Source organism: Manacus candei, unplaced genomic scaffold (assembly GCF_025592945.1).
Source record: "Manacus candei isolate 608988 ecotype Guabito, Panama unplaced genomic scaffold, ASM2559294v1 h1tg000014l, whole genome shotgun sequence".
In the NCBI taxonomy this organism is placed as follows: Eukaryota; Metazoa; Chordata; class Aves; order Passeriformes; family Pipridae; genus Manacus; species Manacus candei.
In genome coordinates this window covers 47,168,220-47,196,201 of record NW_026138062.1, presented here as the reverse complement: position 1 = coordinate 47,196,201, position 27,982 = coordinate 47,168,220, and the positions used below count along the sequence as shown (strand labels likewise).

At 40.4% G+C, this 27,982-nt stretch overlaps 1 protein-coding gene across 1 annotated transcript; it reads left to right on the top strand.

Moving 5' to 3' along the window:
• Positions 1–27: 27 nt before the first annotated feature.
• On the top strand, positions 28–27,930 carry PRCP (prolylcarboxypeptidase). Its single transcript, XM_051779264.1, has 9 exons — positions 28–322; positions 16,441–16,581; positions 17,624–17,725; positions 18,060–18,241; positions 19,005–19,162; positions 19,776–19,948; positions 21,377–21,541; positions 22,674–22,861; positions 26,692–27,930. The coding sequence occupies exons 1-9, from the start codon at positions 197–199 to the stop codon at positions 26,894–26,896; spliced, it is 1,440 nt and encodes a 479-aa protein (XP_051635224.1). The 5' UTR covers positions 28–196; the 3' UTR covers positions 26,897–27,930.
• Positions 27,931–27,982: the final 52 nt, after the last annotated feature.

Below are 27,982 nucleotides of genomic sequence, written 5' to 3'. Positions count from 1 at the left end.
CGCGCGAGTTCATCCCCGACTGCTCAGCCAATCGGAAGGCTCCGCTGCTCAGTGCCGGCCCCTGCACGTGCCGGGCTGGCCCCGCCCCCCACCGGGTCCCGCTCGGGGCAGCCCCGGCCGGGAGCGGGGCCAGGATAAAGCGCTGGTCCTGCTCCTTCTCGTCCTCCTTCTCCTTCTTCTCCTTCTGCCTGCGGCGATGCTGCGGTTCCTCCTGGTTCTCCCGCTCCTCGGCGCGGCCGGCGCCCTGCCCGCCCCTCCCCGCCTCCGCAGGGGCGCCGCGCCGGCAGCTGGACCATACCTGACGCGCTACCTGAGCCAGCCGGTACCTGGGAGCCGGGGGCGGGCGGGAGGGGGTTTTCGTGGGCATGCGGATGGCATTGTCCACTGTCACTAGCCTCACTTGAGCCACAGGCGGGACAGGACTATCCGCAGGTTTCTGAGTGTATTATTACTAATTATTATTACTAATTATTTATAAAAAAACACTCAGTGCTCAGTCGCTTTGGTAAAATGCTCCAAGCCTTGAATATTCCCTTTAAAAGTGCAACTATTTAAAGTGTTAGGTAGCCTGCTCTCTTGCGTGTCTGTACATGTATCGTGACCGCGGGATCCGTATTCCAGCGCATCCTGCTCGGTAGCGAGGGGCCGGGGACCGCGGCTGTCCCCGGTGATGTTTGCAAACGTCAGCTGTGTGATTTATTTTGTTTTCTTTATCACAGAATGGTTCGGGTTGGAAGGAACCTTAAAGATCATGTAGTTCTAACCCTTCTCCCAGCCCTGGGCAGGGACACCTTTCACTAGATGAAGTATGGAAGAGATTTCTGTTACTAACCTGATCTTTGTCATCCTGTCTTCTCACAATTTGTTCACAAAATCCATAGCTCACGGACAGAACACAGGGCTCTGCAACACAGGCTTCAAGTGTTGGTGTGGTTTCCTTGGGTAAGACTTGGAGCCCTGCTCGTTCATAGGTTTTCACAAAAACAGTCAACAGATCCTTTGATGTGTTGAGGCAGATCTCTGTTGTCACCTCTGCTGTACCTGGTTTTCACAGAGGAGGTAATGGTTCCTTGTACTGGGAGGTACAGTAAGGGAAGAGGATGTTTCTCTAGTATTCTCTTGATTTGTTTAGAATCAGGCTTGTAGCATGCATCTAAATTTCATGCTCTGGTCTACATAAGGAGTGATGGGAAGGAGGTGTTTAATTCACAGGCATGGAATCATTTAACCCAGCACTACCATGTTCGCCACTAACCACATCTCTGAGTGCCACGTCTACACTCCTTTAAACACCTCTAGGGTGGTTGATTCAACCACTTCCCTGTGCACCCTGTTCCAATGCTTGATAACTGTGTCAGTGAATAATTTTTTGTTAATATCTTACGTAAACCTCTGCTGGTGCAACTTGTGGCTAGGCATCTTGGGTGATATGTGGATTGAATATCTCCTATTTCAGCTTTGTAAAAGGTGAACTTAATGATGGAATGAGCAAGATGGGAAGATTACACTTTCAGAGATAATAGACATGAAGAAAACAGAGAACCCTTTTAAGGTTATCCTGAATAGCTGTGGAATAATTTGAGAATCAAGGTCCCTGTTATTTGAGATGAGAGATAGATTGGGAACAATTTAAGTGAGAAATCCATCCTTTGAGGTTATAACCTTCTACAGACAGTGTTACTGGCTTTGGAATGCTCCTGTTCCAGTGATCTCCCTGCATAAATCATGGAATTTCTGTCTCTTGAAAACATCTCTATCTAATGCTTACTCAGGTAGTGATTTGAGATTTGTGTCTCTCAATTAACCCTTCTAACAGCACTGAATCTTATTTTTGTAACATACTGCAAATACCTTCCTCAGTGTGTGGTCAGCCTTGGCCAGGATGTCAATCCTGTAGTGGTGGTGTAACTCTAATTGTTCTGGCACACCGGTTGTTACACATTGTTAGCATGGTATCAGTGATTCTAATTCTGTGCTGCGGTCTGAACCGCCCTTTGTCACCATGCTGTGACACCTCTGTCCTCATCTCCTCCCTGGCTTGTGGTGTCACCTGTTTTTTCTCCTCAGCTCTCGACAGAGACAGCCTATGTGCCTTCCAGTCACCAGCAAAGTGGCAGAGGGGCTGTGTAGCTGAGATATGTGGATTTTGGGACATAGGTAGGTGAGGAGAGAAGGGAGGAAAGTGCCACAGTACCATGGTGTTGTAAAGTTGATGCCACACACTGTTCCCTTCAGTCTCTTCCTTGTTCTCTTCCTTTCATGCTTCAAGCAAAATCATGTCGGCTGAGAGTGGCTGCTGCGGGGAAGAGGGAGCCTATGTGCAGGCCTTGACATCCTTGTTGTCCTTGTCAGAAAACTTTTTTGACCAGGGTGGGAGGTGTGCATATGTTAATGTATTTTTCATATTCACCAAATATTTGATTGCTGCTGCCTGGCACTTGGAAGATACAGCGGTAGCGTGAGAGGTCTGATCACACAGGGGGTGTAAGACTACTCTTTATCTGTAACATAATGTCTAGAGCTGATAGGCATTCTCTCCTTATGCACTGAAAGCTGCTGTCTGGGAATTTGTAATTACATTGCTATTCTGTATTCACAGGCATGGAATCATGATTAACATGTTAAACAGGGGTGGTGATACTTTGCCACCTCTCAGGATTGTTGAGGTTTAATTATTTACATTATCTTTACTTAGAGTTCATGAATGAATCATTTGCTTGTGTTCCATGCTGCTAAGTCTTTCTTCTTAGCTAAGCATCCTGTTTTGATTCTTGTTTCTCTCTTTGATGGTTTACATTATAAGTTGAAATAATTTATATAAAACCATCCAATATAAAAAATACTTTATAGTGTGGCAAAATGTTATACTCACAAAGGAAACATTTTTATACCTATTTATATTAAAAATATATTTAAATAGAGTCTTTAAATATTTTATATTTCTACAAAAGAAAACGTTAAAAGTCTAAACAGATTCTGTGCATGAATTTTGTTGCTTAAAAAGTTACCTCCTGAGCACTGTGAACAATTTATTAATGTTGCACATTGGAGAACTGAGGCTGAGAATTTTCATGTGGAGTTCCAACCTCTAAATGGAGCTTCTTGGCATGAAGGACTATAGACCTGTAGCATTGCTTGAGGGTCAGCTTTTACTGAGAATCAATGATATTTAAGTCTACTTTTATAAAAATGGAGAAATAACATGGTCAGAATTCAGCTCAATGCTGATTTGCATTGAACTTCCTCCTGTTTACAGTTTTAAGTGTCACACATCCCTGATGACAGGGCTAAAAGTCTAGAGTATTGAGAAATAGGTCAAGCAATGCCTGTGTCTGTGATGAGTGCCTTTGCTTGCTTGCTGGCCTGTCTGTCCTTAACAACCCTTATCAGTAGATGGCCCTTGAAGCAGAAACTCTGCAATCACCCTCATCTTTACATCAACAAATTGTATCTATATTGGGGATGTTGATATTGGTCTCTTTTTGAGTGCTGATGTACTAGTGTGACTTCTGCGTGCAAGTCTATTCTCATTCCACTTTGGTATTTTGCTTGCTTGCTAAAAGATTGCTTGTGATTTGTGTGTTAAATTAATCCATCCAAAACTGAGCTTTACAGAGAGCGTAGGAAGTACAGAACTGCAGAAAGACCACTACAGTCTGGATGTTTTCTTTGTAAGCAGCTGTGCCTGTGACCATGGTTCAAATTTATTGGAAGGATTTGATGAGGCATCCAAGAGCCATCTACTTCTCTTTACCCAAGTAGAAATAATCTTAGAGCATACTGGGGAGGGTCTTGAGTCAGGCAGCTGCTCTGACCTTTGGGTGGCCTTGTTTGGTACTTCTGTATCGCTGTCTTTAGCACAAATACCAGTGTTACAAAAACCATAGCCTGAGAAATTGTGCTGGTTTATGTGTGGTACCACTGAGAGAATGAAACCTTAAATTTCCTGATATTTGAAGGCTTCTCTGATCAACTGTCATCTTAGAAAAGAGAGTGGACGAGGTATCTCTTCACTCAATTTGATAATTGATGGCTGCATGAGCCTTAATGTGCTCTTAGACCCTTCACCCCAATCACACTTTGTAAGCACACACTTTGCTTTGTGAACCGCTATGAATTTGTCTAAGAACCAATGTAACAAGTACAAAGTAATTTTTGTTCAGCAACTTAGTGAGCCTGGTCCTTCAATCAGATTGAACTAATATATGTCAATTGTGTCATCCTTTCCAAAAGAAGAGTTCTGATTGCATTTAATAACCTCCTATATTTCACACCTATGTCACTATTTCATAGCTTAGTCTATTCACATGCAAGGCTTTGTGCTCTGAAATGCATCTACACTTCATATTGTGTGTACATAAAAGGAAGCTATCTTGAAGCTTCAAAGTAATGAAGTTGAAAAAGTAATGCAATTTGATCCTTTCTGGCTATATCAGGAGTCTTTAATACCCTATTTTGTGTTACAGGCTGAAGTTCTGAAGCATAGAAAATGAAAGCTTTGATTGAAAATGCGAAAATTAAAACACAAGTTTCAAGCTAGAAAAGAATTTGAGGACTACAAAGGGGAAGATATTTTTTTTTCAGACATGATTCTTTCTATTTTACAGAAAGAACCAATTAAAAGGAAATGCATGAATAAAAGAATTTTCCTGCTCTAACTAGAAATAAGTACTACATCAAAAATCAATTTGATGTCTTAATTTGTCAAATTAATCAAAACTAAGGGTGCAGTTTTTCTCTTAAAAAAATGTTCCGTCTCTTGTACTCACAAGAAAAAAATTTGCGTTTATGGAACAACATATCCTTCATTCAATTGAGCATTTTTCAGTATTTGAAATTTTCACTGTTGTTGGTAAAAGTGGCACTAAAAACATGTATACAACAGTTATATATAAATGTTTTTAAAGTTAAGGGAGTAGTTTTCAACCACAGGTCTAAAACTTACTTAAAAAGGTATTGAGACAGATTGAGGTTATCATTTTTAATTGTGGTTAGCAGCTCTTTTAGCATCTTATTGTGACTCAGGTTGGTGTCTCAGAATAGTAACAGATGTCGGGAATGGTTAAGATGGGTTTGTTTTTCATGCCTGGCACCATAACACAATAGCACTTTTGACTTCTGGTGAAGGAAAAAACAAAGTGCTTTTTACAGAGCCCCTTGGTACCAATTAAAAGTTATGCCGGTGTTTAGAGAAGAAGTGATGCTGATGTTTGTCTCTGAGGTGAATTACTTGGAATATATGTTTTAATCATCAAGCAGTACAAGAGTACTTGGCAGCTCTTACTGTGTGATTTCATAGCGTGATTTAAAACAGGAGCTGTAAGCTATAAACCAGGTCCATAAGCAGAAACAATAGCTCTTATTCAGTGGACAGGAAAACAGGGAAGTACTTGTTAAAGCTTGTCAGTGAATTTTTATTTTTATGCACTACTTATCTGTGGGGTCACAATGCAGACATCAGCTTCTCAAATTAAGCAGGAAACAATTTCCTCACTACTTGCAGCCTCTTCCTTCAAGTGAGCAGTTAATACTAGTGACTACAAAAAACATCAGTGATCGCTACTCTCCCTCTGAAATGGAACATTTCTTATCGCACTAGCTTTAATCATTAAAAGCTGTAATAGTCCACTGAAAGATTTCTGGTAGATTGTCTAGATTACAGAAAGTCTAAAGAAACAAAACAATAAGCAGAAGTGCATATGACTGAAGTAGCAAGCTGTTTATAAGCCAGATGTGCATGAGAACTCCTGTTAACTTCATTGAATTTGGACTTGTACCAGGAGCTTCTGGAAGCTGAAGTAAAGTCTTAAGAGCTGATTTTTTTTTTTCTTGAAGAGGGGACTGAGTGGGGATATATGGAGGAAAATGAAGTAAAATATATAATGAAGGAAAATGGAACTTGATGCTAATGAGTTCTGTATCTGTTTCTTCATCTGACTTTGAGGAGATCAAGACCAGCCATCAGCATAAGAAATTGTGGTAGACCACACAGATAATTTGTAGCATTATGCCAATTTGGTTAGAGACCAGGGATCAGACTTGACTATTTCATTTTAAGCCTTCAAAAACTGAAGAAATAGCTTGATTTATTTAATCAATTCTGGAATATTTGGATTTTATATCTAAAGTAGTGAAACTTATAAGAAATTTAATGGGGTAAACCAGGCTGTACTCAGTCATCTTACTAATATTCTGTGAAAATGGTTAATTTCTTTGCTTTCCAGGCATGTGAATTCAGAGAATTAAATACAGACAGAAGAATGGGCATTGCATTTCTTTTCAACACAGTCAGTAGATACTCCTTGCCTGTGGCGTAGGGGGATAATTTTCTTTTTTATTTTAAATTTTTAGCTGCTGTCTCCTATGCTTTAGTTCAGCTCTAGCATGCATGTGTAGTATTTTCTGACACTCAGTGCTGTTACAGTGCTACTGCCAAGTGGCATTAGTGGTCAGTTGTGCTGTGGTGTGGTTGTTGTTCTCTAAACGAACATAGTGAGCAAAGAACAAAACTTCTGATACTTGTGGGCTGTTATTTCTAACTTCAAGTCGATGTAAGAGCTTTTTCCAGTATTCACTCCTACAGCGAAGATACAGAGTTTATGTACAAGTTCACCCTTGTGTCAGGCTTAAAGTCAGAGTGATTATGTGAAGGTTATCTGGAAAAGGTGTTTGTAGAGTAAAATTTGAGAAGTGTCTCTTTCCTGAAGAGAAGAGGGTTCACTGAAAATCCTACCGCCATGGGATAGCAGGGAGCTATGATACTGTGTGATGTCTTCTCCCTCTGACTGCTGATTCAGACACACTTAGTGGTGCATCTGTTTTCATTCCTAGTTCATTTATACTGTTTCCAAACGGAATAAGTTTTTCTGTCATTGTGAAGTAAAAAACCTTTTTAAAAAGCATCCACAAAGGGACTTAGTATGGAAAAAAACCCTGAGAAAACAAACTGACCAAAACCAGTCAGAGGTAGGTTTAGATGGTAGTTGCCATTCAGGAACTTCCTTTCAAGACAACGGGAACAGAAAGTGATGGGCATCAAGCCCCTTGGCTTTGGCTGGGGTCCAAGTCCTGCTAGAGTGAACTAGGGGAAGTGGGTGAAAGCAAAACTAGCATGAACAAAACATTTGATGTGTTCCTGAAAGCAACAGCTTGCTTTGCCCTGCTGTGTGACTCCCTGAAAACGAAGTCTTCCATAAAAGCTGTTCAGAGCCACATGCTGCTCTGGAAGTGCTGGCTTTTCTGTGGTGCTTCCTACACAGTGATAAATGGCTGGCCACCTACAAGTGTGCACTTTTCAGTCCTGCGAGTCAGTGCTAATGGGGAAGGGAATGTAGAGTTCCCTAGACTCCTAAGCAGGAGCTTCTGTTCTATCAGATGATGGAAAATGGCTTTTAGCAATGTCTGTGGAATTCTTCAGTCTGTTCTGAACAGGGTAGTTTGTAACAAAATGCTCATGTTTTTTAAGTGGAAAAAGGAAAGTAGAAATGGAAATAAAAAAAGCTTTTGGGATGAAAATCTGAGTGCTTCTGTTTAGATGAGAAAACTGTTGCTTTGCTATGAGAAGAAAAGCATCTGTGGTCTGGCTTGATTCTGGGTACTAACTACACTGGTATGAAGACTTTTCATTTATCCATATGTTTGCTAGAGCTTTTCAGCCTCTGGAGAACTTTTCTAATGGTTATGACAATAGACCTAGATGTTTCTGTTGTAAAGTAGAGCAATTTCTCTGTAGAAAAACTTTTCACTTGTGAGGAGCTGTGGGTGTTATTTCCCTGAATGCTGCTGATTCCCTCGTCATCCTGTCTACCAACATCTCACAGCCCTGAAAGCAGAAGTTGTTCTTCAGTGTTCAGATATGTTGCAAGCTTGCCAAAGCAGAAGTTGCTATGTGGTATTTTTGCTATTGCATCAGGGCTGTATGAGTAATTGCTGCTTTGATGCTTTGTTTTCTGAAATTTCCCCCCCCCACCTCACCTTGATGCTCATCAGAATTGGTGGCTTTTAAATACATGATTCACAGTGGCACGTGTAAAATACATAACCTTTTAATAGTGATAAATTGCCATCCCTGCGCTGACCTTTTGTAATTTTGTCCATGCTTTGCCGAATTAGAAGACAGAAGACTACCTGGATGGATGACAGGACAGTTTACCTGTTTGCTTTCACTGTCTGTCTCTTCTTCCTTGGATCCTTTGTCTTCTTGTAGGACTAACTGTAGAAAAAAATTAAAATAACAGTAGTTGAACTAAGGTGGGGAGAATGATTAAGTTGTAGTTCTGAAACCCTGGGAAGTAAAACAATTGCAGCCTGAATTAAACCTTTTAAAAATATTTGACAAAGTAGAAAGTTCTAGCCCTTTTGGGGCTAGGGATACAGGTGTTTTAAATATGTAATTTCACTAAATAAAAATATTATCTTTAATCTGAAATGCTTTTATTCTCCGTGTCTTTGTTAAAAAAAAAGAATTGAGGAAGCCTTTCAAATGAAAACTGTGTTGATCAGAGAAGATGAAACTTTGTAAAGTCTTTTGTTTAAACAGTTAGTCCTCCTCAAAACTTGAGGACACTCCTAGCAAAACTGGAATGTTTTAATGCTGCTTCGTCTGTGACATATTGAAGCTTCATGTCCAGTTTTTTCCTGTCCTCTGAAGTTAATCCTCCAAATGTGATGGATTTGTAATTCAATCTGGAAGGCACATGGAAAAAATTAGTGGCCTTTGCCTGTTAAGGGTGTGAGAGACCTTGCACAGGGGTAACTTTGTTCTTGCTGGTGCTTTTTTCAGCCTTGCAAATTATTGCACCTTGGGTAATACAGCTCTGACCTGGTTGTTCCCTATGCCTTGCCCCATCCCATGTCCTGTGGAAGAATTTCACCAGGATAATAATGCCTTGAATGGAAGCATCAATGGTGTGAACATCTGGAGTGTTTATTGCTATAATAATTTGTTACAGATTTATGTAGCTGGTGAATTCTGAGTGGCACAAGGCCCTCCATTGCTTGGAGAAGAACCAGGGGAATGTGTGGTTAGGGAGTGTCAGTAGTAAAGCTGATTGAAGAGATTCCTGCCATCTCCTGCCTTGGTTGCCCACCCATTCTCCCACTTGGAGCTCTGTGACTCTCAAGTCTGGGACAGAAAATGCTGGGATGCCCTGTGGGACCTGTCCTTTCAGCTGGAGGTGTTTTAACAGGGAATAGCATCCTCACTGTGACTGCTGGGGCATTTTACATATAAGTAATTAAAGCCTAAATTTGTTTATGGACTTCATTTTTACATGGTAAGCAGAATCTGGAGATTCAATTGCAGCATAAACGTACTAATGGTTTGTGGAAGTTGAAACTAATTTGTTTGTGTTCTCGTTAGCTGCTCAGGTTTCCGACATAAAAATAACCTTTTATCATGTACTGTTTGTTTCTAACGAGGGCTGACCTGAGTACCCTGGGGCTTTCCTGCAGCATATCCTGTAGCTGTTTAAATGTTCTTTGGTCTTTTCAAGTGCCTGTCCAAACTGTGTGACTCAGGGCAGGGGTAGAGTTCCTGTTGGAAGCTTTCCTTGTCAGTGTGTTTTAATCACTGAAGAGATAAATGAGTGCTAAAAATCAGACTACCTTAAATGGCATCCCAAGAGCAGGTGATGTGACTTCTGTAGCATAAGAAAACCTTCAGTAAGATACATGAAGTGTAGAATCATGGACTTATTTAGGTTGGAAGAGGCCTTTAAGAACATCAAGCCCAAATGTAAACATAACGCTGCCAAGTTCATCACTAAACCATGTGTCTAGTCAAAGGCCAGTGTATTCTCAAGGACAATGTTGGAATGATAGATGTCCTTCTGTTACTAGGATCCTAAGCCTGCATTTGCTTTGGGGGGCATATTTGGCTGAAAGCTGATTCCAGTCATGGAAAACTTGGTGACAGTTGCTCTAGACCATCTCAATAGTTGAATAGAAGTTGGAAACAATTAATAGGCAAAAAGCATATATATTGTTGTCTGTATGTTTTGGTAAATGTGACGGATTAACAAATAAATCTGGTAAGCAAAACTTCTGTATTATGGGGCATGTGGAAAATGACAATGACATGAAGTCAGTCTTGGCTTGATGAGTGTACTCTTTGCTGGGTAGAAAATTGGCTGGATCACTAAGCCCAGAGAGTGGTGGTGAATGGAGGTAAATCCAGCTGCTGGCCAGTTCCAAGTGAGGTTCCCCAGGGCTCAGCACTGGGACCAGTCCTGTTTAATATCTTTATCAAAGATCTGATGATGGGATTGAGGGCACCATCAGTCAGCTTGCACATCACACAAAGTTGGCATAGAGTGCTGATCTGGTGGAGGGCAGGAAGGCTCTGCAGAGGGATCTGGACAGGCTGGGTTAATGATCTGAGGCCAATTGTATGAAGTCCAACAAGGCAGAATGCCAGGTACGCTTGGGTCACAACAACCCCATGCATCGCTACAGGCTTGGGGAAGAATGGCTGGAAAGCTGCCCAGGGTAAAAGGACTTGGGAGTGTTGGTCAACAGCAGCTGACCATGATCCAGCAGTGTGCCCAGGTGGCCAAGAAGGCCCAGTGGCATCCTGACTTGTATCAGAATTAGCATGGCAACAGGACCAGGGCAGTGATTGTTCCCCTGTACTCAGCACCGGTGAGGCTGCTTGTCGAGTCCTGTGTTCAGTTCTGGGCCCCTCAGTAAACAAAAGACACTGAGGTGCTGAAGCGTGTCCAGAGAAAGGCAGTGGAGCTGATGAAGGGTTTGGAACACAAATCCTACGAGGAGCGATTGAGGAAGCTTGGCTTATTTAGCCTGGAGAAAAGGAGACTCTTGAATATGATGTTATGCAAAGATGACAAGGCAATCCCTGGCCTCATGAAGTTAAAATTTGGATGGAGGAAGCAAAGATTATAAGAGGAAACAAAATTAATAGGGCCAGCTGACTGAACTGTAGTCTCACAGCCTGACAGGAGTAAAAGCAGGAATCGAAACACATCAGTGAAATCCCAAGGAGATTAGGACATCTATTCATTAGGACACTGCTATTCATTAAGGAGGATATCCTCAGACTATCCTGTATCTTCCTGTCCCCAGGAAATAATTCAGACAGGATGAGCACTCAAAACAACTCCATGAACATGTGGAGAGTGAAGCATGACTCTTAAAATCCCCTGGCTTCTCACCAGTAAAACAACTGGCTGGATTTCACAGGGAATATCCAATTTGGGAAAATAAAGCTGTCACACAGAGGAGTGAAATTCAAGGCATGACAGAAAGGCTTTCAGGTGCTCACAGTCTTGCCAGAAACTCAAAAACATAAAACCATCAGGTGCTGATTTACCATCTCAAATGATATCAAATGCTTTTGGTTAGAAACTGCCCTGTGAATTATAGTCTTTTTTTGGTAAAGGCTTGGCTTTGCTTCCCTGTCTCTGTAATCACTGATGACCTTAGGTGCTGCTGAGAAGGAAGTGGGTTTTAGCCCACATGTCCTGTTTTGTCTTTGTATTCTACTCATTGCTATAGCTCCTGAATACTTCCAGAAGTCCATTAAACAGGCTAACATCTGTACAATAACATCTGCTGTGCCTTTTTTGTCTCCTCCCCAGGGGAAATGTGTGGCAGAGTGGCTTGTTCTATTTTAAATGGATTTCCAAAAAAAACCCAAAAAAGCACATTAAAAAAGCCCCACTCTGAGATAAGTCATCTTTGAGAGCTTAACAAAAGCATGTGAGAAGTGTGCACTTATAAGGTAAAGAGATAGAAATGTGCTGTATATTTCAAACAGCAAGGTGGGTTTTGGCCCTTCCTTCCAGTGTGAGTTTGTTCAATAAACCAGTCTAGAGAAGGTTCTTTCTCCTGAGCTGAGTTGCTCTTCTCTGTAGAAAGTTTCTCTGAGCTAAAGGATCAAAGCTGCTGACTTGAGCCTTCAATCTGGAGCTCTGATTAGCCTTGTGGGCAGAATGCCCTGTGCTGCCTACTGCTGTTTGAAATCCAACTCCGGGAGTGCAGTTTCCAGCTGCTGTGCTGCAGGTAGTGACTGCAGTCTTCCAACAGAGCAATCTGCCTCTCAAATTTTCTCAAAGACAGTGCAGGAAAATACAAGGCTTTCTTAATCAAACAGTGTTCACAAAGGTTTTTGTACATGTAATTGAAACTTTATAGTTTGCTTTCCTATCCTGCCTGCCTCATCTGAGGAGAGTTTCTTAAACTTATTAATAATTTACCACTTTCAGAGCTTCTTTTTCTAATTTTATCCTTCCTTTTGTTAGTATCAGAATGACTGTTTCTGTGTCAGTAGATCATATTTTCATTTGTAAAACATTGCTGTTGCATCACAGGTGATGACTGTGTTCTTAGTTCTAGCCAAACTTGCTAGGTAGTCACATGTATAGAAACTTAAAACTTTCGGCTGAGTGACTGTTTTGGGTTAATCCTAGAGTAGTTTAGCTTTGGAAGGGAACTTTGCATGTCATCTCATCGAACCTCCCACTCAAACCAGGGCTGATTTCAGAGTTGTATTAGGTTGCTCTGGACCTTGTACTGACATCCTGACCATAGTTGTAATTATGAAGATTGTATTTCGAAAAAGCATATATATGCTAGTTTATCATTATCATTGTTTTAACCAGCAGTTAAGGTATTGTACTAAACCACTTTTTTTCTTTTGCTTTGTGGTCTGTTCTAATTAAGTCTGGTTGCAAAAGTCATTGCCTTTATCTTGCTCATTTTGAATAAGTGTGTGTGTGTGGGGAGAACCTTTATGGTTCAGCTTTTTAATGAAATCTGACTTAAGGAGGAAAAAAAAAAGCCAAAAAACTATCTAGTCGGTTTGTATTGTACAGTATACTTCACACAGTTACTGGGGTTTATTTCCTGTTTGTATACCTGTTCGATAAAGAATGGTGAAAGCAAGCCCTTGTTTGAATGAGACCCAAAAGCTGCTGTGTGCACCTCTGCATCTCACTTTGGCTACACCACAGCTCCATCTGCTGTTCCTGAGCTACAGCTTTCCCTGCGTGTCCAAACCTTTCACTTCAAGATTTGATATTGATTCTCGTGCCTCTTCCCTCTGACTTGGCACATTTTCACACAGTTTTTACTCCTGTGAGGAAATACTCCTTGGGGACACCTCCACACCATGATTTTGACGTTCTGGATTCAGCATTTCTTTGAATAACCAGCAGTTGTGGTTTGCTCTGCAGTCTCTGTCTGCTTTACAATCATTAGGTTTGGTGGTTTTTTTAACTTGTGTTATGTGTCTTACCTTTGCAAACACAAGTTACTACCAGGTATAAAGCCCCATCATGTAGCAATAAAGGAGTTTCTGCTCTTCAGTTGAGTAATAGGTTCTTGTGATTTTTTTTTTTTTTTTTGTTGGTTGGTTGGTTGGTTTTTTGTCTGGAGAAACCTGGACTTGTGACTGTGCTGCCAGGGATCTTACATGTGTCCATGTTTTGATGTGTTATGAATATGATGAACAGAGGCAGTTTATTGCTGCAGGACTATCAAATTTTTACAGACTGAGGGAGAATAGGAAAGTATAACATGGCTGATGGCAATGAGGGAGTCTCCAATGTGTGTCAGAGTCAAGACAGAGAAACATGGCACTTTGATCAATGTGGTAACTAAAAAAGAACTTAAATACCTGTACTTTTCTCTCTCTCAGTATTGAGAGGCAGACTCACTAGAGCATTGGGCTTTTGGGGTTTGTTTTGGGGAAGTAGATTGACAGATCACATCAAAGAAAAAACACAGTATCTTTAAAGAAAAGTAGCCTTAATTTGGGAAAATATATGCATATCAGAATATCACTATCCTAATTTTCCAGTACCTGTGGAAAGGAACAGTAAAATGGGCTTTAGAATCTGTTCTGCACAATACCTCACTGGATAAGCTCAACCTGGTGCCAAAATTTTTTTCTCTCTGGTTCCTTGTGTGGTTTTGTTTGTTTGTTTGTTTTTGGTTGTGTTTTTGTTTGTTTTTTGTTTTGGTTGGTAGGGGGTGTGTTTGTTTGTTTGTTTTGGGGGGTTTGTTCGTTTTGTTTAGTCTTCCCCCTCCACTCTTTTTTTTTTTTTTTCTTTTTTCTGTTGCACAGTTGAATACTTTTTGGGGTGTGGTTTTGTAGTTAGCACTCTGGCTGCAGGCAGGAAGGATGCCGAATCAAGTTTTAAAACTAAATGTTTAATTTTAGAGGATTCCATTAAAGGCGAACAGAACACATGAGCTTGTTTTTCCTATCTCTGGCTAGCAGCCTAACCAAAAAATTTAAATAGAAAAAGAGACTTCTCCCCTTTACAAACAGACCTGGAACAAAATATGTATTAGTTGCGCTTTCTAATAGTGTTGGAGTGTATTAAACTATACTTTGACTTTTTAGATGTGCCCAAACTGATCCATCTTTTTAATCGTCCCAGGGTCTTGACCAAAGATTTTTTTCATTTGCTGACCTTGTTCTGCCTTTCTACATCTAATCACTCTTGATTGTGCTTGATGTAGAAAACGAAACTAAAATTAATAATAACTGTGCAAATGGAAAAGGAGCAGGTGAGTTGTCAGTGTAAAATAATCCCAGCATATGTTGTCAGCACTTGAGTTCAGTGAAAGAGCCCTTTTATGGTAACATCAGCATGTACTTACGAGTAAGAGTAAATGGTCCCGTTGAGGAAAACTATAGAACGTACATAAATTACTTTTGCTTGAGTCTGAAGCAGTCAATGAAGATACTTATTGGGGGCAAAGACCTTGTCTCTGGTGTGTTCAGACTACGCACAGACATCTGACTGCTCCTGCTGTTGTAGCAGTGAGCTGTGGCACATGGCTTCCCACTTCAGTCCAAAAGAGAGTTGGCTTTGAAAGAATTTAGAAAAGACATTCTGCAGCAGATTGTATATTTGAAATAAGTTCATGTGGTCTCTTTGACCCAAAGCAAATGTAAGTACATGGTGTGGAGTAGCTGGATCCTGCAGATCAAGAGTTAGGCTTTCCTGAGCTGTCTGGAGGAATCTGCCTAGCAGACAGGTCACTACAAAGCAGCAAGTGTGATTTGCTGCTTCTCAACATTACTTTGCAGATTTTTCCAAAACAGGGAATGTGAAAGGTTGGTTCCTGGAGCATGTGACAGATTTGACAGAATTGTGGGTGTAAAGGTGGATGGGTGGTTGAGCAGAGATCCTCAAGCCAGCAGATGTCAGGCTGTTACTGCCGGCAAGAACTAGGAAAGGAAAAGGTGAATGTGTGCTGATGGAAGTCGAAACTGGGAAGCTACAGGTCATCTATAGCTGATGAATAAAAGCAGTGATGACCTGTGGTAATTAAGTAGCATAGGTCTTCTGGAGTGTTCCATGGTTTGGTTTGATTTTTTTTTTTTTTAAATATTTTATGGTAAAGGCCTGCATGGGTATTCCAGAATAAGATTATACCCATGTGGGGAGTTACCTTGTAAAAGAAATTGATAAACTTTCCAATACAGATGAAAGCTTGGGGAAGGGTTGAGGTGGATAGTGAATACAAAGTAGTGTGAGTAGAAGTTGAAAAATTGATGTTAGAAATTGAATTTTTAATGAGGACATAAAGCTAACACTCTGGGGTTTGGGTAAAGGGATATGATGTATAGGCCTGCAATATTTGTAGGGCAATGGAAAGAACTGGGGAGGTTATATGGACTAGTGAAAATTGCAATGAGGAAAAGGAGAAGTACCCCACAAAACTATCTGAAAAATGTACCAAGAGCACAAGAACTACAGAGAAATAGTGTTTTCTAAGATTAAAACCCCCAAACAAATAAACTTCCAAAAAGCCAACCAAACAAACAAAAAAGCAACCAAAACTCATTTTCTAAAAGAATCTGTTTAAATTTCATGCTTATGGAGAATGAAATTATCCAAAGGAAGGAGAAAAGGAAGAGGTGGGATTTTAGTTGGTTGTGGGTTAATGTTTTGGTGTTTGGTTGTTCATTTGTTTTTTAGGGCTTTAGGGTTTTTTTTTCAGGTTTTGTTTGTTTTTTCCAAATAATAAGATTAGGCTAGTAAGGTTTTCCTAAGATTCAAAACATTGTGGGAAGATTTTTTTATTTTTTTTTTGTTGATACAGTTTTGTTGCATGAAGTACTTTTTGACCTCTTAGCAGATTGGTCCATCTTTCTAAATATATTAGAATATCTCATGTTAAATATGATACTATAAAAAGGGCATGATTTTTTTATTAATGGCTGAAAATAGCATTTCTCCTTCAGTATATACACCTGTAATTTTTGCTGTTTTTCTTCATAAAGCAGAAGAATGTTGATGTATAAGGAATATAAATGAATTCAATTTTTTTTTTAATCTTAGTAAAACTTTTACCTTTTTCTTACTTTTCTTTATTTTCCATCTGCAGAGTGACTGTCAGCACTCCCAGTGGATTCCAGGATCAAATCTAGCTCTCTGAATATGTTGTTCCTTGTTCTTACAGATTGATCACTTTGGATTTGATGAAAATCGTACATTCCAGCAGCGGTATCTAGTAGCAGATCAGCACTGGAAGAAAGACAATGGACCAATACTATTTTATACAGGCAATGAAGGAGACATCACGTGGTTCTGCAACAACACGGTGTGTAGAAAATAAATTCTTGAATTACAGTCCTTTCTTCCAGTAATGATTGTTCTGATTGTTATAGGAGGAAAAGGAAGCAGAACAGAAGTACAGAAAAAGTTTTAGGGAGTTCAGGGTGTTGTCTGAAGCCCAAAGAAACCAAAGGGATGCACTGTGTTAACTTCTTAGAGTAGTGAAGAAAATTTCTAGAGGAAACACTATTAGGTGCTTTGAGCTAAGAATTCAGAATTTTGGACCATATCCTAGTACTTATCCTAGTACTTTAGATTCCCCAAGTAAAATGGGAGGTTTTGATGTTTATGTTTTATCACTATTAAGAGAAGTGTGAAGTGAAATGAAAGAGACTGGAAATCAAGGGGGCTGGATGATTCTTGTTCTCTGCAATACCTGTGGAAGTTTTTACTTCCCTGGCTGATACAAATGCAGAATGGAGTGTGTGAGTATTTTTCAGCCTTTCATTACAAAGTCCAGTAACACAACAAGACCAAGCTCAAAGCAATCAAGGCCTGCTTACATACTTTGTTCTGTCGACAGGCAATCTGTGTCTGCCTGTTTCCATAACAGGTGGTAACAAGCTGTTATCGAGTACCATCACGTTGTACTTATTTATTAGTTGAAAATAAGTGTATTACAATGCTCTAGATTATTGCTTATTGCCAAACAAGTTTTGTGTTTTCTGTAATGTAGTCCTAACTCAAATGCATGCTTTTCTCCTGTAGCCTTTTTTATTTGCTGTGGATGAAGCTCATGTCATAGGAATTCTGTCAGGATTGCTTGTGCGTAATCACAAAACAATTCTGCCTAATGTTTTGCAACATTAAAATATACATACTTTCTTTGCATGTATCACCTTCTCTGTGTGGGTATCTGTTTTATGTGTTTTCTTCAGTGACACTTTAAAACCAAATTGCACTCTCTGGTATTTTGATAGTGCCATCTTTCTAATCCAAGAATAAGAGTTGAAATACACTAGACCGAAAGTAGAGACTTTTAAACAAGTTGAATCAATTATTTTCAATGTCTGTTTTCCTCCAACCAGGGTTTTATGTGGGATGTGGCTGAAGAACTTAATGCTATGTTGGTGTTTGCTGAACACAGATATTATGGAGAATCTTTGCCCTTTGGGAATGAGTCTTTCAGCGTAAGTGTCATCTTTGGTCTTCCTTATAGATGTGTTCTATACAAACATAATTCTGCATGTTGTAATCCTTGCCAGGGCAATTAGCGTTAACTTGAGTAAGATGTGAATGTGCTAGAAGAACACAACTATCCTATTTTTGTAACTCTCAATTCTAGGATTAAAAAAAGAAAAAAAATCTGAGATTTTTTTTTTTTAGTGCTTCAAGAGACACCTGCAAAGCATATTTTATTTGTTATCAGGCATAGATTTAAACCTTTACAGCTGCTGTGGGGAATAGAAGGACTGCTGCTGGAAGTCTCTCATGCTGTATATAACCTGCTTTCTTTCCTCTCAGGATTCCAAGCATCTGAATTACCTGACATCAGAACAAGCTCTGGCAGACTTTGCAGTACTAGTTGACTACTTAAAGACAACTATTGCAGGCGCCCGTCACAGTCCAGTCGTAGCTATAGGAGGATCTTATGGAGGAATGCTTGCAGCCTGGTTTAGGATGAAATATCCCCATATGGTAGTTGGGTGAGTGTACTCATCCTGCTTAAACAGAGCAGGCATTTGTTACTTCCATGCTATAAATATTACAGCTCTGGGAGAAGTACCATAATTCAAGCTGGCTTGAATTTTTCACTACTGGAAGAAGGAATCAAGTTACTTTGAATTTGGGAAGAGGCACATCTGCCTAATAAAGGCAACTGTAGGTCAGCAGGTACTGGATTCTGTATATTTTCAGAGCTATCTGTTAGATTTGTGAAAACAGCACACGGCATCTAATTTTTTTGAGCGTCTCCAGACTTCCTAATGACTTTAGGCAGGTCTTTAATCTCTTCAATGCCCTAGTTACCCTCTTGGAAAAAAGAATAGTAATTTCCCAACTTTTTTGTGCGGGAGAGTATATTTTTGTGAACAGTGGCTCTCTTAATTTGAGTTTACACAATGTCTAGTGAGAAAGACGTAGTCGCTAGATATGAAAAACATATCGCTAGATATGAAAAACATATCGCTAGATATGAAAAACCTATCGCTAGATATGAAAAACAATAAACTAATCGAGTCTGAATTTTTACTTCATGTATTTACTGATATCTTTGTACTAGTATCCAAGACTTATATCCTTCAGCAGCCTCTGCATGCAGACCTATGGAACAGTTTTGCAGCATTATGGTTAGTTCACCTAGAGCGCAGTGTCCAAGTGCTGCTTAGACAGTGGCTGTGGGGAGGGTATTGACCAGAGGATGGAATTTCACTTTGCAGAGGTTCAGGGTCTTTTTATGTCCCTTTGCAGAGCTGTGGCAGCCTCCGCCCCAGTCTGGCAGTTTGGTGATTTGGTTCCGTGTGGCGCTTTTTTCAGCATAGTGACCAATGATTTCAAAAAGAGTGGGACAGGCTGCTCAGAAAGCATCCGGAATTCCTGGAATGCTATTAACCACCTTTCCTCAACAGGTAATACCTCACCAATACTTTTTTCAAAGAATAGTAATATTCGGGGTTGTGTTATGGCTTTCACTTGTGTATGTATTGGGTTTTTTGAAACTATATGCCTAGTACTGAAAACTGCCAAGTGAACTTAGCGGTTTTTTTTTTAAATGCCTGCTCTTTTGTATCACAAGCTTCTTTCAGACCTGGTGGGATGCAGAATCCGGGTCCAAACATCCCTAAGGTCAGACAAAAGCAGACTTTAGAACCTCAAGGCTTGTATTCCTTTCTGACAAAATAGGCCTGATAGTCATTACTATAAAAAAAAAGTTTGTTTACTGAGACACTCAGGTAGAGAAAATGACTGCAATCCTTATGGACTCAGTGATAGGGACTGGCAGGGACTCAGCTGGACTTGAAGATATTGAAGATCTCTTCCAACTTAAGTGATTCTGTGAGTCTACAACTACCTGAAAGGAGGTTGTAGTCAGGTGCTGATTAATATTTGATCTGCTATACTTGTATGTATGTGGAATAATTTCACTAAATTAGTTATACTAAATGAAAATATTTTTTAGCAGCAGAACAAATGACTTATGTGTTATTGTACCATTATTTTATCTATTTCTTTTTATTAAAGATGCAGGTTTGCAGTGGCTTTCCAGCACATTTCATTTGTGCAGCCCATTAAAAAATCTGCAGGATGCTGCTGTATTGAAAAATTGGCTGAGTGAAACATGGGTAAACTTGGCTATGGTGAATTATCCTTATAAAGCTGACTTCTTGCAGCCTCTGCCAGCTTGGCCTATACAGGTAATTCAGAACTAATATCTTGTAGAATTGACCATTTGGTTTAACTAATTCTCTCCTTCCCTCCTAGCTTGCACCTTTTCCTTTATTTTTTTGGCTCTGTAGAACCAACATGACTGAGAAAACACAATAGGTTGTATCAAGAGCCTAGAAGAAGAAAAGTGTCAGGGATGATTGAAAAGCTTCAGCTGTGCTGCAGAGCTGCTCTCGAGTAGCAGAAATGCTGCAGAAAAAAGCACACAAAATTAGGGATTCTGGTGCAGGCTTAGTTGACAGAGCTTGCAAGTGAAGAGAAAGTTTTGAGCCTCTGTCCTTTTTGATGTGAGAAAACTAGTGAGACAAAATGTGGATCTCCACAAATGTATTCCTTACAGGGTCACTTCTCAAAGCAGAACCTCTTCACACTTGCAAACCTTCACTTGTGCAGTTCTGTTTATCCACAGTGCTCTCTCCAAGATTTTCATTTTCTTGGAGTGTTTTTATTCATTAAGACCCTGGCTGAATTTCCCTGCAGGACTTTGTGTCACTGTGTAAGGTAGGTTAAGACAGATAAGATAATTAGTATTTCAGGCTACTAAGCAGCAGTTAATTATAAAACAAAAATTTTCATTTGTGTAAAGCTGCCTGATGGAGGAGAGAGGGACGTTCATCTGTCCACGTGGCTGTCTGCAAAGGGCAGTATAAACACCTTGAAAATTAGTTCTGCTTTGTTGTCAGTCTGACAGAACCTGAGAAACAGGCTCACCTCCACCACTGTCCATGTTATCTCTGACAGGTATAAATCTAAAATAGAAAAGGCTGCTATTAATCTGGACTGTACTAATATATGAAATCTGAGTTATTTAAGCTGTTCAGATACTCTTTTTCTGAAACAGAAGCTCTAATATGACTCTGAGGATGACAGAGGGGGAAAATGTGGACTAGATGATCTTGGATGTGTTTGCCAACCTTAATGATTCTATGTGTAGAGTAGCTGGATATACGTGTATCTTGCTTAATCTCTGTTGTGAGCTGCCTACATCAAACTGCAGGGAACCCCAATCTGTACCTGGAGCTTCTTTGTTATACATTTGTATGTGTTGTCTTTCATTACAGGGGAGCTAAATACTATTTATTAAATATAATCTATTTTAAAGTGTGGTAAATGGATTGAAAAATTTGGTAAATGAAATATTAAGGTGGCACTGGGTCTTTTTTTCAATTTTTTAGTCAGGAAATATGAAGTTTCAGCTTCCTGATAGTAGCATGCACTACATAAATGCAATTTGTGTATACTTTTTGTGATAATGCTCAGGATATATCATCACATATAAAGATGTTTTCTGGAATTGCTCTGACTGTACTTGGACAAGAAATCAATATCCTAGCAGGTATCATGTCCTAATATTTAATACCTATAGATTTAGACTTCCCCTTCTCTCTTTGTTGCAGGAAGTCTGCAAGTTCTTGAAGGATCCCAAGCTCTCTGACAAATTGTTACTGCAGAATATTTTCCAGGCAGTAAATTTATATTACAATTATACAGGAGAAGCCTTATGCTTAGATGTGTCTGAGACTGCAACAAAGAATCTGGGCCAAACTGGTTGGTACTATCAGGTATGCACAGTAGCCTTTCTAAATTGCAACTCACTGAGGTTTTTTTGAGCTAGAGCTGGTAAGAGTTGTCAAGTCATTTACCTGTCAATATATTGTGTCAGATGTATTGATGTACTGATGAGAAATATAGTGACAAACCAAGTATGATTGTAGTGGTGAGGGCAAGGCAGAAAAGAGAAGCAGATTTAGGTTGTATCTTCACTATCTAGCTAGTTGTTGAGTTTCTGCTCTTCATATAGACTGTAAAACTACGTACAGCAGCCAACTGTTTGAAGCTCAACAAGGCCAAGTGCTGGGTCCTGCACTTGAGTCACAACAACCCCAGGCAGCGCTACAGGCTGGGGGAAGAGTGGCTGGAAAGCTGCCCAGAGGAAAACTACTTGGGTGTGCTGGTTGACAGCAACTGACTGTGATTCAGCAGTGTGCTCAGGTGGCCAAGAAGGCCCAGTGGCATCCTGGCTTGTATCAGCAATAGTGTGGCCAGCAAGACCAGGGCAGCGATCATCCTCCTGTACTTGGCGCTGGTGAGGCCGCACCTTGAATCCTGTGTTCAGTTTTGGGCCCCTCACTGCAAGAAGGACATTGAAGTGCTGGAGCGTGTCCAGAGAAGGGGAACAGAGCCAGGGAAGGGTCTGGAGCACAAGTCCTATGAGGACCAGCTGAGGGAACTGAAGGTGTTCAGTCTGGAGAGGAGGAGGCTGAGGAGTGACCTTAATGTTCTCTGCAACTACCTGAAAGGAGATTGTAGCAAGGTGGGGGTCAGTCTCTTAAGTAACAAGCAGTAGAATGAAAAGAGATGGCCTCAAGTTGCACCTGGAGATCTTTAGATTGAATATTAGGAAAAATGTCAAGCATTGAAACAGGCTACTCAGGAAAGTCCTGGAATCACCATCCCTGGAGGTATTTAAAAGACACTTTGCACTTAGGTACACAGTTTAGTGGTGGACTTGGCAGTTTTAGGTTTGTGGTTCAACTCAGCCTTAAAGGGTCTTTTCCAACCTAAATGATTCTGTGATAGTTTGATAGTAATTACTGATCAAATGCTGTTTAAGCTTTCTTTTTTAAATACTGCACTAACAGCTATTGGACAGTCTCCTGAGAATACATCTTATTGATCTGCCGTTTCTTTCAGGCTTGCACTGAGATGGTGATGCCCTTCTGCACAGATGGTGTCCATGACATGTTTGAACCTGAGAAATGGGACTTTGATGCATTTTCAGAAGAGTGTTACAGACTGTGGGGAGTGAGGCCTCGCCCCTCTTGGATTCTTTCTATGTATGGAGGAAAAAACATCAGTTCACACAGCAACATCATCTTCAGGTGAGCCCTGTTTCAGCTTATAGTGTAGAGTCTTCCACCAGTTTGGGTTGTCAGTGAAGAGAAAGTTGGCCTAAGTAGCAAAAGGATCTGTCTACAGCACTCCAGCTGAATAAATGATGGGAATGCTTTGTGTTGCTACTGAGAGTAAAATGGTCAATGTGCAGCGGCTAAAGAAGCCAACTGTTCTGTTACTGCCTCTGTGACTCTAAAAGAAGAATCTGGATTGAGATTCTGCCAAATATAATCTTCCCATGTGGAATCCTTCTTATCTTGTGGCCAAAATCCAGGTTTCCCATGCTGGTAAATTCATCTAACTTTTATGAACCCAAAGCACTGTCACTTCAACAGAAAAGGAAAGTCTAAACAAGCTCTAGCTATAACACAGAATCTCAGTACCAAAATTATTGCTCTGAGTTGATACCAGCCTTGTGGAGGGGCTGGTATGACATTCCTTATCCCTTTGATACAGGAAAGAGAGGCAAGTAACTTGGGGAGTTTCTATTACTACCAATAACCCTTTTTTTTTTTAGTGGTATTTAGGCAAATTTCAACACAGTTGTATAAGATGCAAATACAAAGACATTTCCATTTTAGTAAGGCATACTGGCAATACAACAAAAGTTTGTTCTGAAACACCTTTATATGTGGACAAAAAGTGAAAGAAATTTTTCAGTCTAGTTCAAAAAACTGGGGCTTGCTGCTTGCTCTCTATTCAGCCTTCACTTTCCTTATTTTTAAGATTAAACTCAACTATCTTTAGAGGAAGGTTCATGTAGTTGTATTTTTGCTGTGTGGTGATACAGATGAGTGCTGTCTGTTCATCAGGTACTTATGTTCATCAGGTGTTCAGTACACCCATTGAGGCCTGTGCTTCAGGAGTCCTGACTTGCTGTACTGATTGCCCGCTGTGGGAAGCTCCTGGATATATATTTCTCTGTGCTTTGGTTAAAATTGTGCAAGGCCTTCTCATAAAAAACCCTACCACTTCTATAAAACAAGATCAGAATTAGACTTTTGGACTTCGTAGATAGGTGTACATTTTAACAGTATAAAATTTTCACTTAAATTAGGGGTTATTTTCTGGATTGCAGCTCTTAACATTGGTCTGTTTGGCTCTAAAGGCCTGTTGCTTTCCTCTTGTATGCCTCTTGCTGTTTCTGTCCTAGCAGAATATCTACTCTGGAGTGAGAAATTCCACCTTCTTTTGGAAAACTTTTTTAATAAAAGAAGTTTGTTGGTTTAACTTAATTTCTGTGGAGTGTTGCTTATTTCCAAGGTCTCACAGCTCTGTGCAGTAGAAATCTGCTTTGTAAGTGATAGACAAGCAAACAAATCTAAGTGTTTAAGAATTTATGCTAGCTGAAGGAGCTGGAAATGAGAAAAGCCTGAAAGCAACCAAATGAATGTAGAAGTTAGTGCTGTACACACAAAGCTGGAAGTGCTGTGCAGTGGTGGGAAGTGACATTTTAACACTGTTCATGAATGCAGTGGCAAAGAGCCTGTAGCATTTATAGTGTCTCATCATCAGCGTACTATGGTAGTCAAAATCAGCCCAGGTTATATCAGACAGTACAAAATTGAGTGTGCACAATCTAAAAATGAGTATTTTTCAGTCTGGATGGATCACACCTAGGTTGTATACACCCTTCTGAGTTAGGGCACCCACCTACCCAGTTCTGCACAGGGAGAGGCCAAAAGTGAAGGCTCTGTTATGAGAAGTACTGGAGTTCTGTACAGAAGGGAGAATAGTTAGCACAAAAGGAGGGAATTGGTGGCAATGAAGAGAAGGTACAACTATGCCAGACTGAAGAGAAAAGGAGAGAGAAAAAAGTTAATAAAAGGAAACATGGCAGTTGTGGAGAGCCAGCATCTTTAAAAAGGATGCACAGACAGTGCTGCTAAGATTGTGTAAAACCCAGGGCTGGAGGGCTGAGGAGATTGAAGAGAATATAGGAAAGGGATTGCTGTGAGATAGGCAGAACCCTATGTATGCTGTGAAGGAAGTATAGCAATTGAAAACAGGACTAGAATGCTCATATTTTTCATTAGGTTTTCTTTGTTTTGTTTTGTTTTGTTGAAAGTCTTACTTACCTGACCACTGCTAGAAAGGAATGGCTGACTTTTTTATTCTTTCCCTTCTTTTACTTCTTTGGTTTACATTGGGAAATTCCTGTCCCGTGAGATGGGCAGCTGAGTACTTACATACATGCTTAGTTTTAACACATAAGTAATTCATTCTAGTTGGTACTGAATTATGTTATTCCATAGAAACTGTTAAGACTTATGATTTTGTGGTGAGCCCTCCATCCCCCCTCCTCTCAGCAAGTCTCACTTGCCAAACTGCGTCAGTGCCTCTAGTGCCATCATTTGGCAGAGGACACAGCCAGCAGCTTGCAGAAAAGCCGGAGGCTGTGTTGTTTCCTTGTGGCATGCTTAGTTTCCACATGACTAGGACCAAAAGATCCAAGTTCATGTACATCATGGGTCTCTCAGCAACTCAACCCCCTGTTGCCAAGGTGCTCTGCTGATTCAGGTGACCTTTTAAATCCAATGCATTTGGTTTATTGGGCAGCTCTTTATGCTTTTTGTTTTGCAGATACAAAATGTTTCTCTTGTCTGAAGTCATATTTAGAATCACTGGAAGTAAAGAACTACAGAGACTCAAGATACTTGGGGGTTTTTTCGGTGTAAAACAAGAAAAGTATTAGTTCAGACCCTATCAAGTTTTCACTGTTAATTATTTCTAAAAAACCTCTTTTTTTACTCCTTATTTTTCTGGTTTGTGGTTTGTTGTTGTTGTTGTTTTTTACTGCTGCCATTGTGGTATTTTTCTAGCTGCATAACTCTTAATGTCCAAGGATATTTAAATTTCTTAGATCCATCTAGAAGTTTACCCTTGTGTATCATAGCCCATCTCTGACATTTCCTTTTGTGGGCAGATCCAGTGCTCTGAGTGAGGAACAGATCTAGATTTGCATAGTTCCACAAGTATATGGATGTTGTTTTCTTTGTGCAGAAAGATGGACCATGTGTGGGAAGAGCGTTGCAGTAAAGGAAAATAAAATGTAGTAGGGATTACTGGATCAAGTCCAATGCTAGGAATGAGAGATGGAAAACTCTCTCCCCAGCTGAGCTATTGACTTGCTCTAGGGTCTATTATTTGGAGCCATATCTATAGTGCAAGGAATCCTTTCAAATGATTTGGGGTGAGGGAGGAGGGGAGTAAATGGCATTAAATTGTCCTATTACAGAGGAAGAATCATTTTAGACAGTTTTTGGGAGATAAAAGCTTCATTTTAATATGGTTATTTTTAGAAATAAGTGGACTAATGGAATGTCCAAGCATTTCTTTGCAAAACCAGGCTGGCACCCAGCTGAGACAGCAAATGTAGAACTTCCTGAAAGTTCAGCTCTAAAGGGGTTCAGCAGGTTATTTGTTTATGGCAGGCTGTGAAGAAGGAAAGTGAAGTGCTTTGATTTGGGAATTTGGAGATGTCTTGTTTACAGGGGAACGTGAACCTTTTATGATGATTATGGGTGGCAGCAAATTTATCTCCAGAGACTTTGGCATTGTTAAAGATTATTATCTGAATTAGCAGATAATTGTGAAGTGTAACCTAGCTTAAGATGCAGATAGCTCCATACCTCTGTCAAAAAGGCTTCTCTCAGCAGAGGGGTGGGCACAAGACATTGAGACAGGGCTGAGGTCTGTTTCTGTTGCTGCATATGCAAAACTAGTTGAAAGTTGGGTGAATATGTTGATGTGAAGCTGCGGCTTCACTGCTGACTGCTGTGCACATGTATCCTGATGAAATACTCTTTCCTTATAGCAATGGGGACCTGGACCCGTGGTCTGCAGGTGGGGTGACCCAGAACATCACCAATTCTCTTGTGGCAGTTGTGATCCCAGATGGAGCCCATCACCTGGACCTACGTAGCCGTAACCCTTTGGACCCCAAATCTGTACAGCAAGCTCGAGCCTTGGAAATCTACCACATGAAGCAATGGATTGAAGAGGCCAGGCACAGTCACTGAAGTCACACTGCAACAATTGTGGCTATCATACCTCCATTGGCTTTGCTTGGGAGTAGGACCAGGCCTTACAATGTGGTCATTTGAGCATTTCCCTCCTGCTTCCTCACCTGCATTGCAGTGCTCACCATTGCTTGTGCCCATGAGAGAAGCAGGCAGCAGAGGGATGGAGAGTGTTCTCGGATGATAAACTTCAGTCCAAGTTCATGGATTGAGCTGCCTGCTCTGCCTTGCTTTCCTCTTCTGCTCTTCTCAGATGCTGTATTTTACCATGTAGTAACAGGTTCCTGTTCTAGGCTTGATGCCTTGCTCCTCACTGAGCTGAGTGATTGTTCCAACTGCTGGTACGTACAATGGATTAAATGGCAGTGGTGTTGATGAAACTCCTGCTGCCTGCAGTGGGATTGAATTTCAGACATCCTCAGCTGGTGGAGATAATGGGGGAACAGAAACTATATCTTACTGTGATGTTCAGTGGAGAGGCAGGGAAGGCATGGGGAAGCTGGCTGTGCTGTTTGTAAGGAAACTAAACAGCCCTTGCCCTTTGGAATCAGTTCAGGAATAGAAATAAATATATAATTTTTTTTCTCCTGAGTTTTCTTGTGGCTTATTAATCAGGTGGCTTTTGTATTCTGTGCTGTACTGAATGGTCAGGGCTGGGCCCAGACTCACTCTGCTGATAAATGGCTGAGCATGCACAATCTGCATCGGGGTTTTATTTTTTCCTTTGCTATTTGTCCTAATGCTGAAAGATCTGTCACTGTGATGATGGTTGCCAAAGAAAACTGAGTATATTTTGTATGTGTGTATATGTGTGTCTCCCCCAGAAACACTTAGCTTTTTAAATCAGGAAGCTTTTGAAGCTATTCTCTTGAAGAGCAAATGTGACACTTGTGCTGGCTAGATCTTATGAAGTGACAAATAATTGGGGCTGTGCCTTGTGTGGGTTCCTCCCTCCCCTTCATTCTGTGTATTGTTCAAATTCTACATGATCTGTTTGCTGATGGCTCTTCAATAAAAGCCTTTTTTAAAAAAAATTGTTTGCTGGACAAACTATTGAAAACACAGAATGCAGCTATCCCCTTGGAT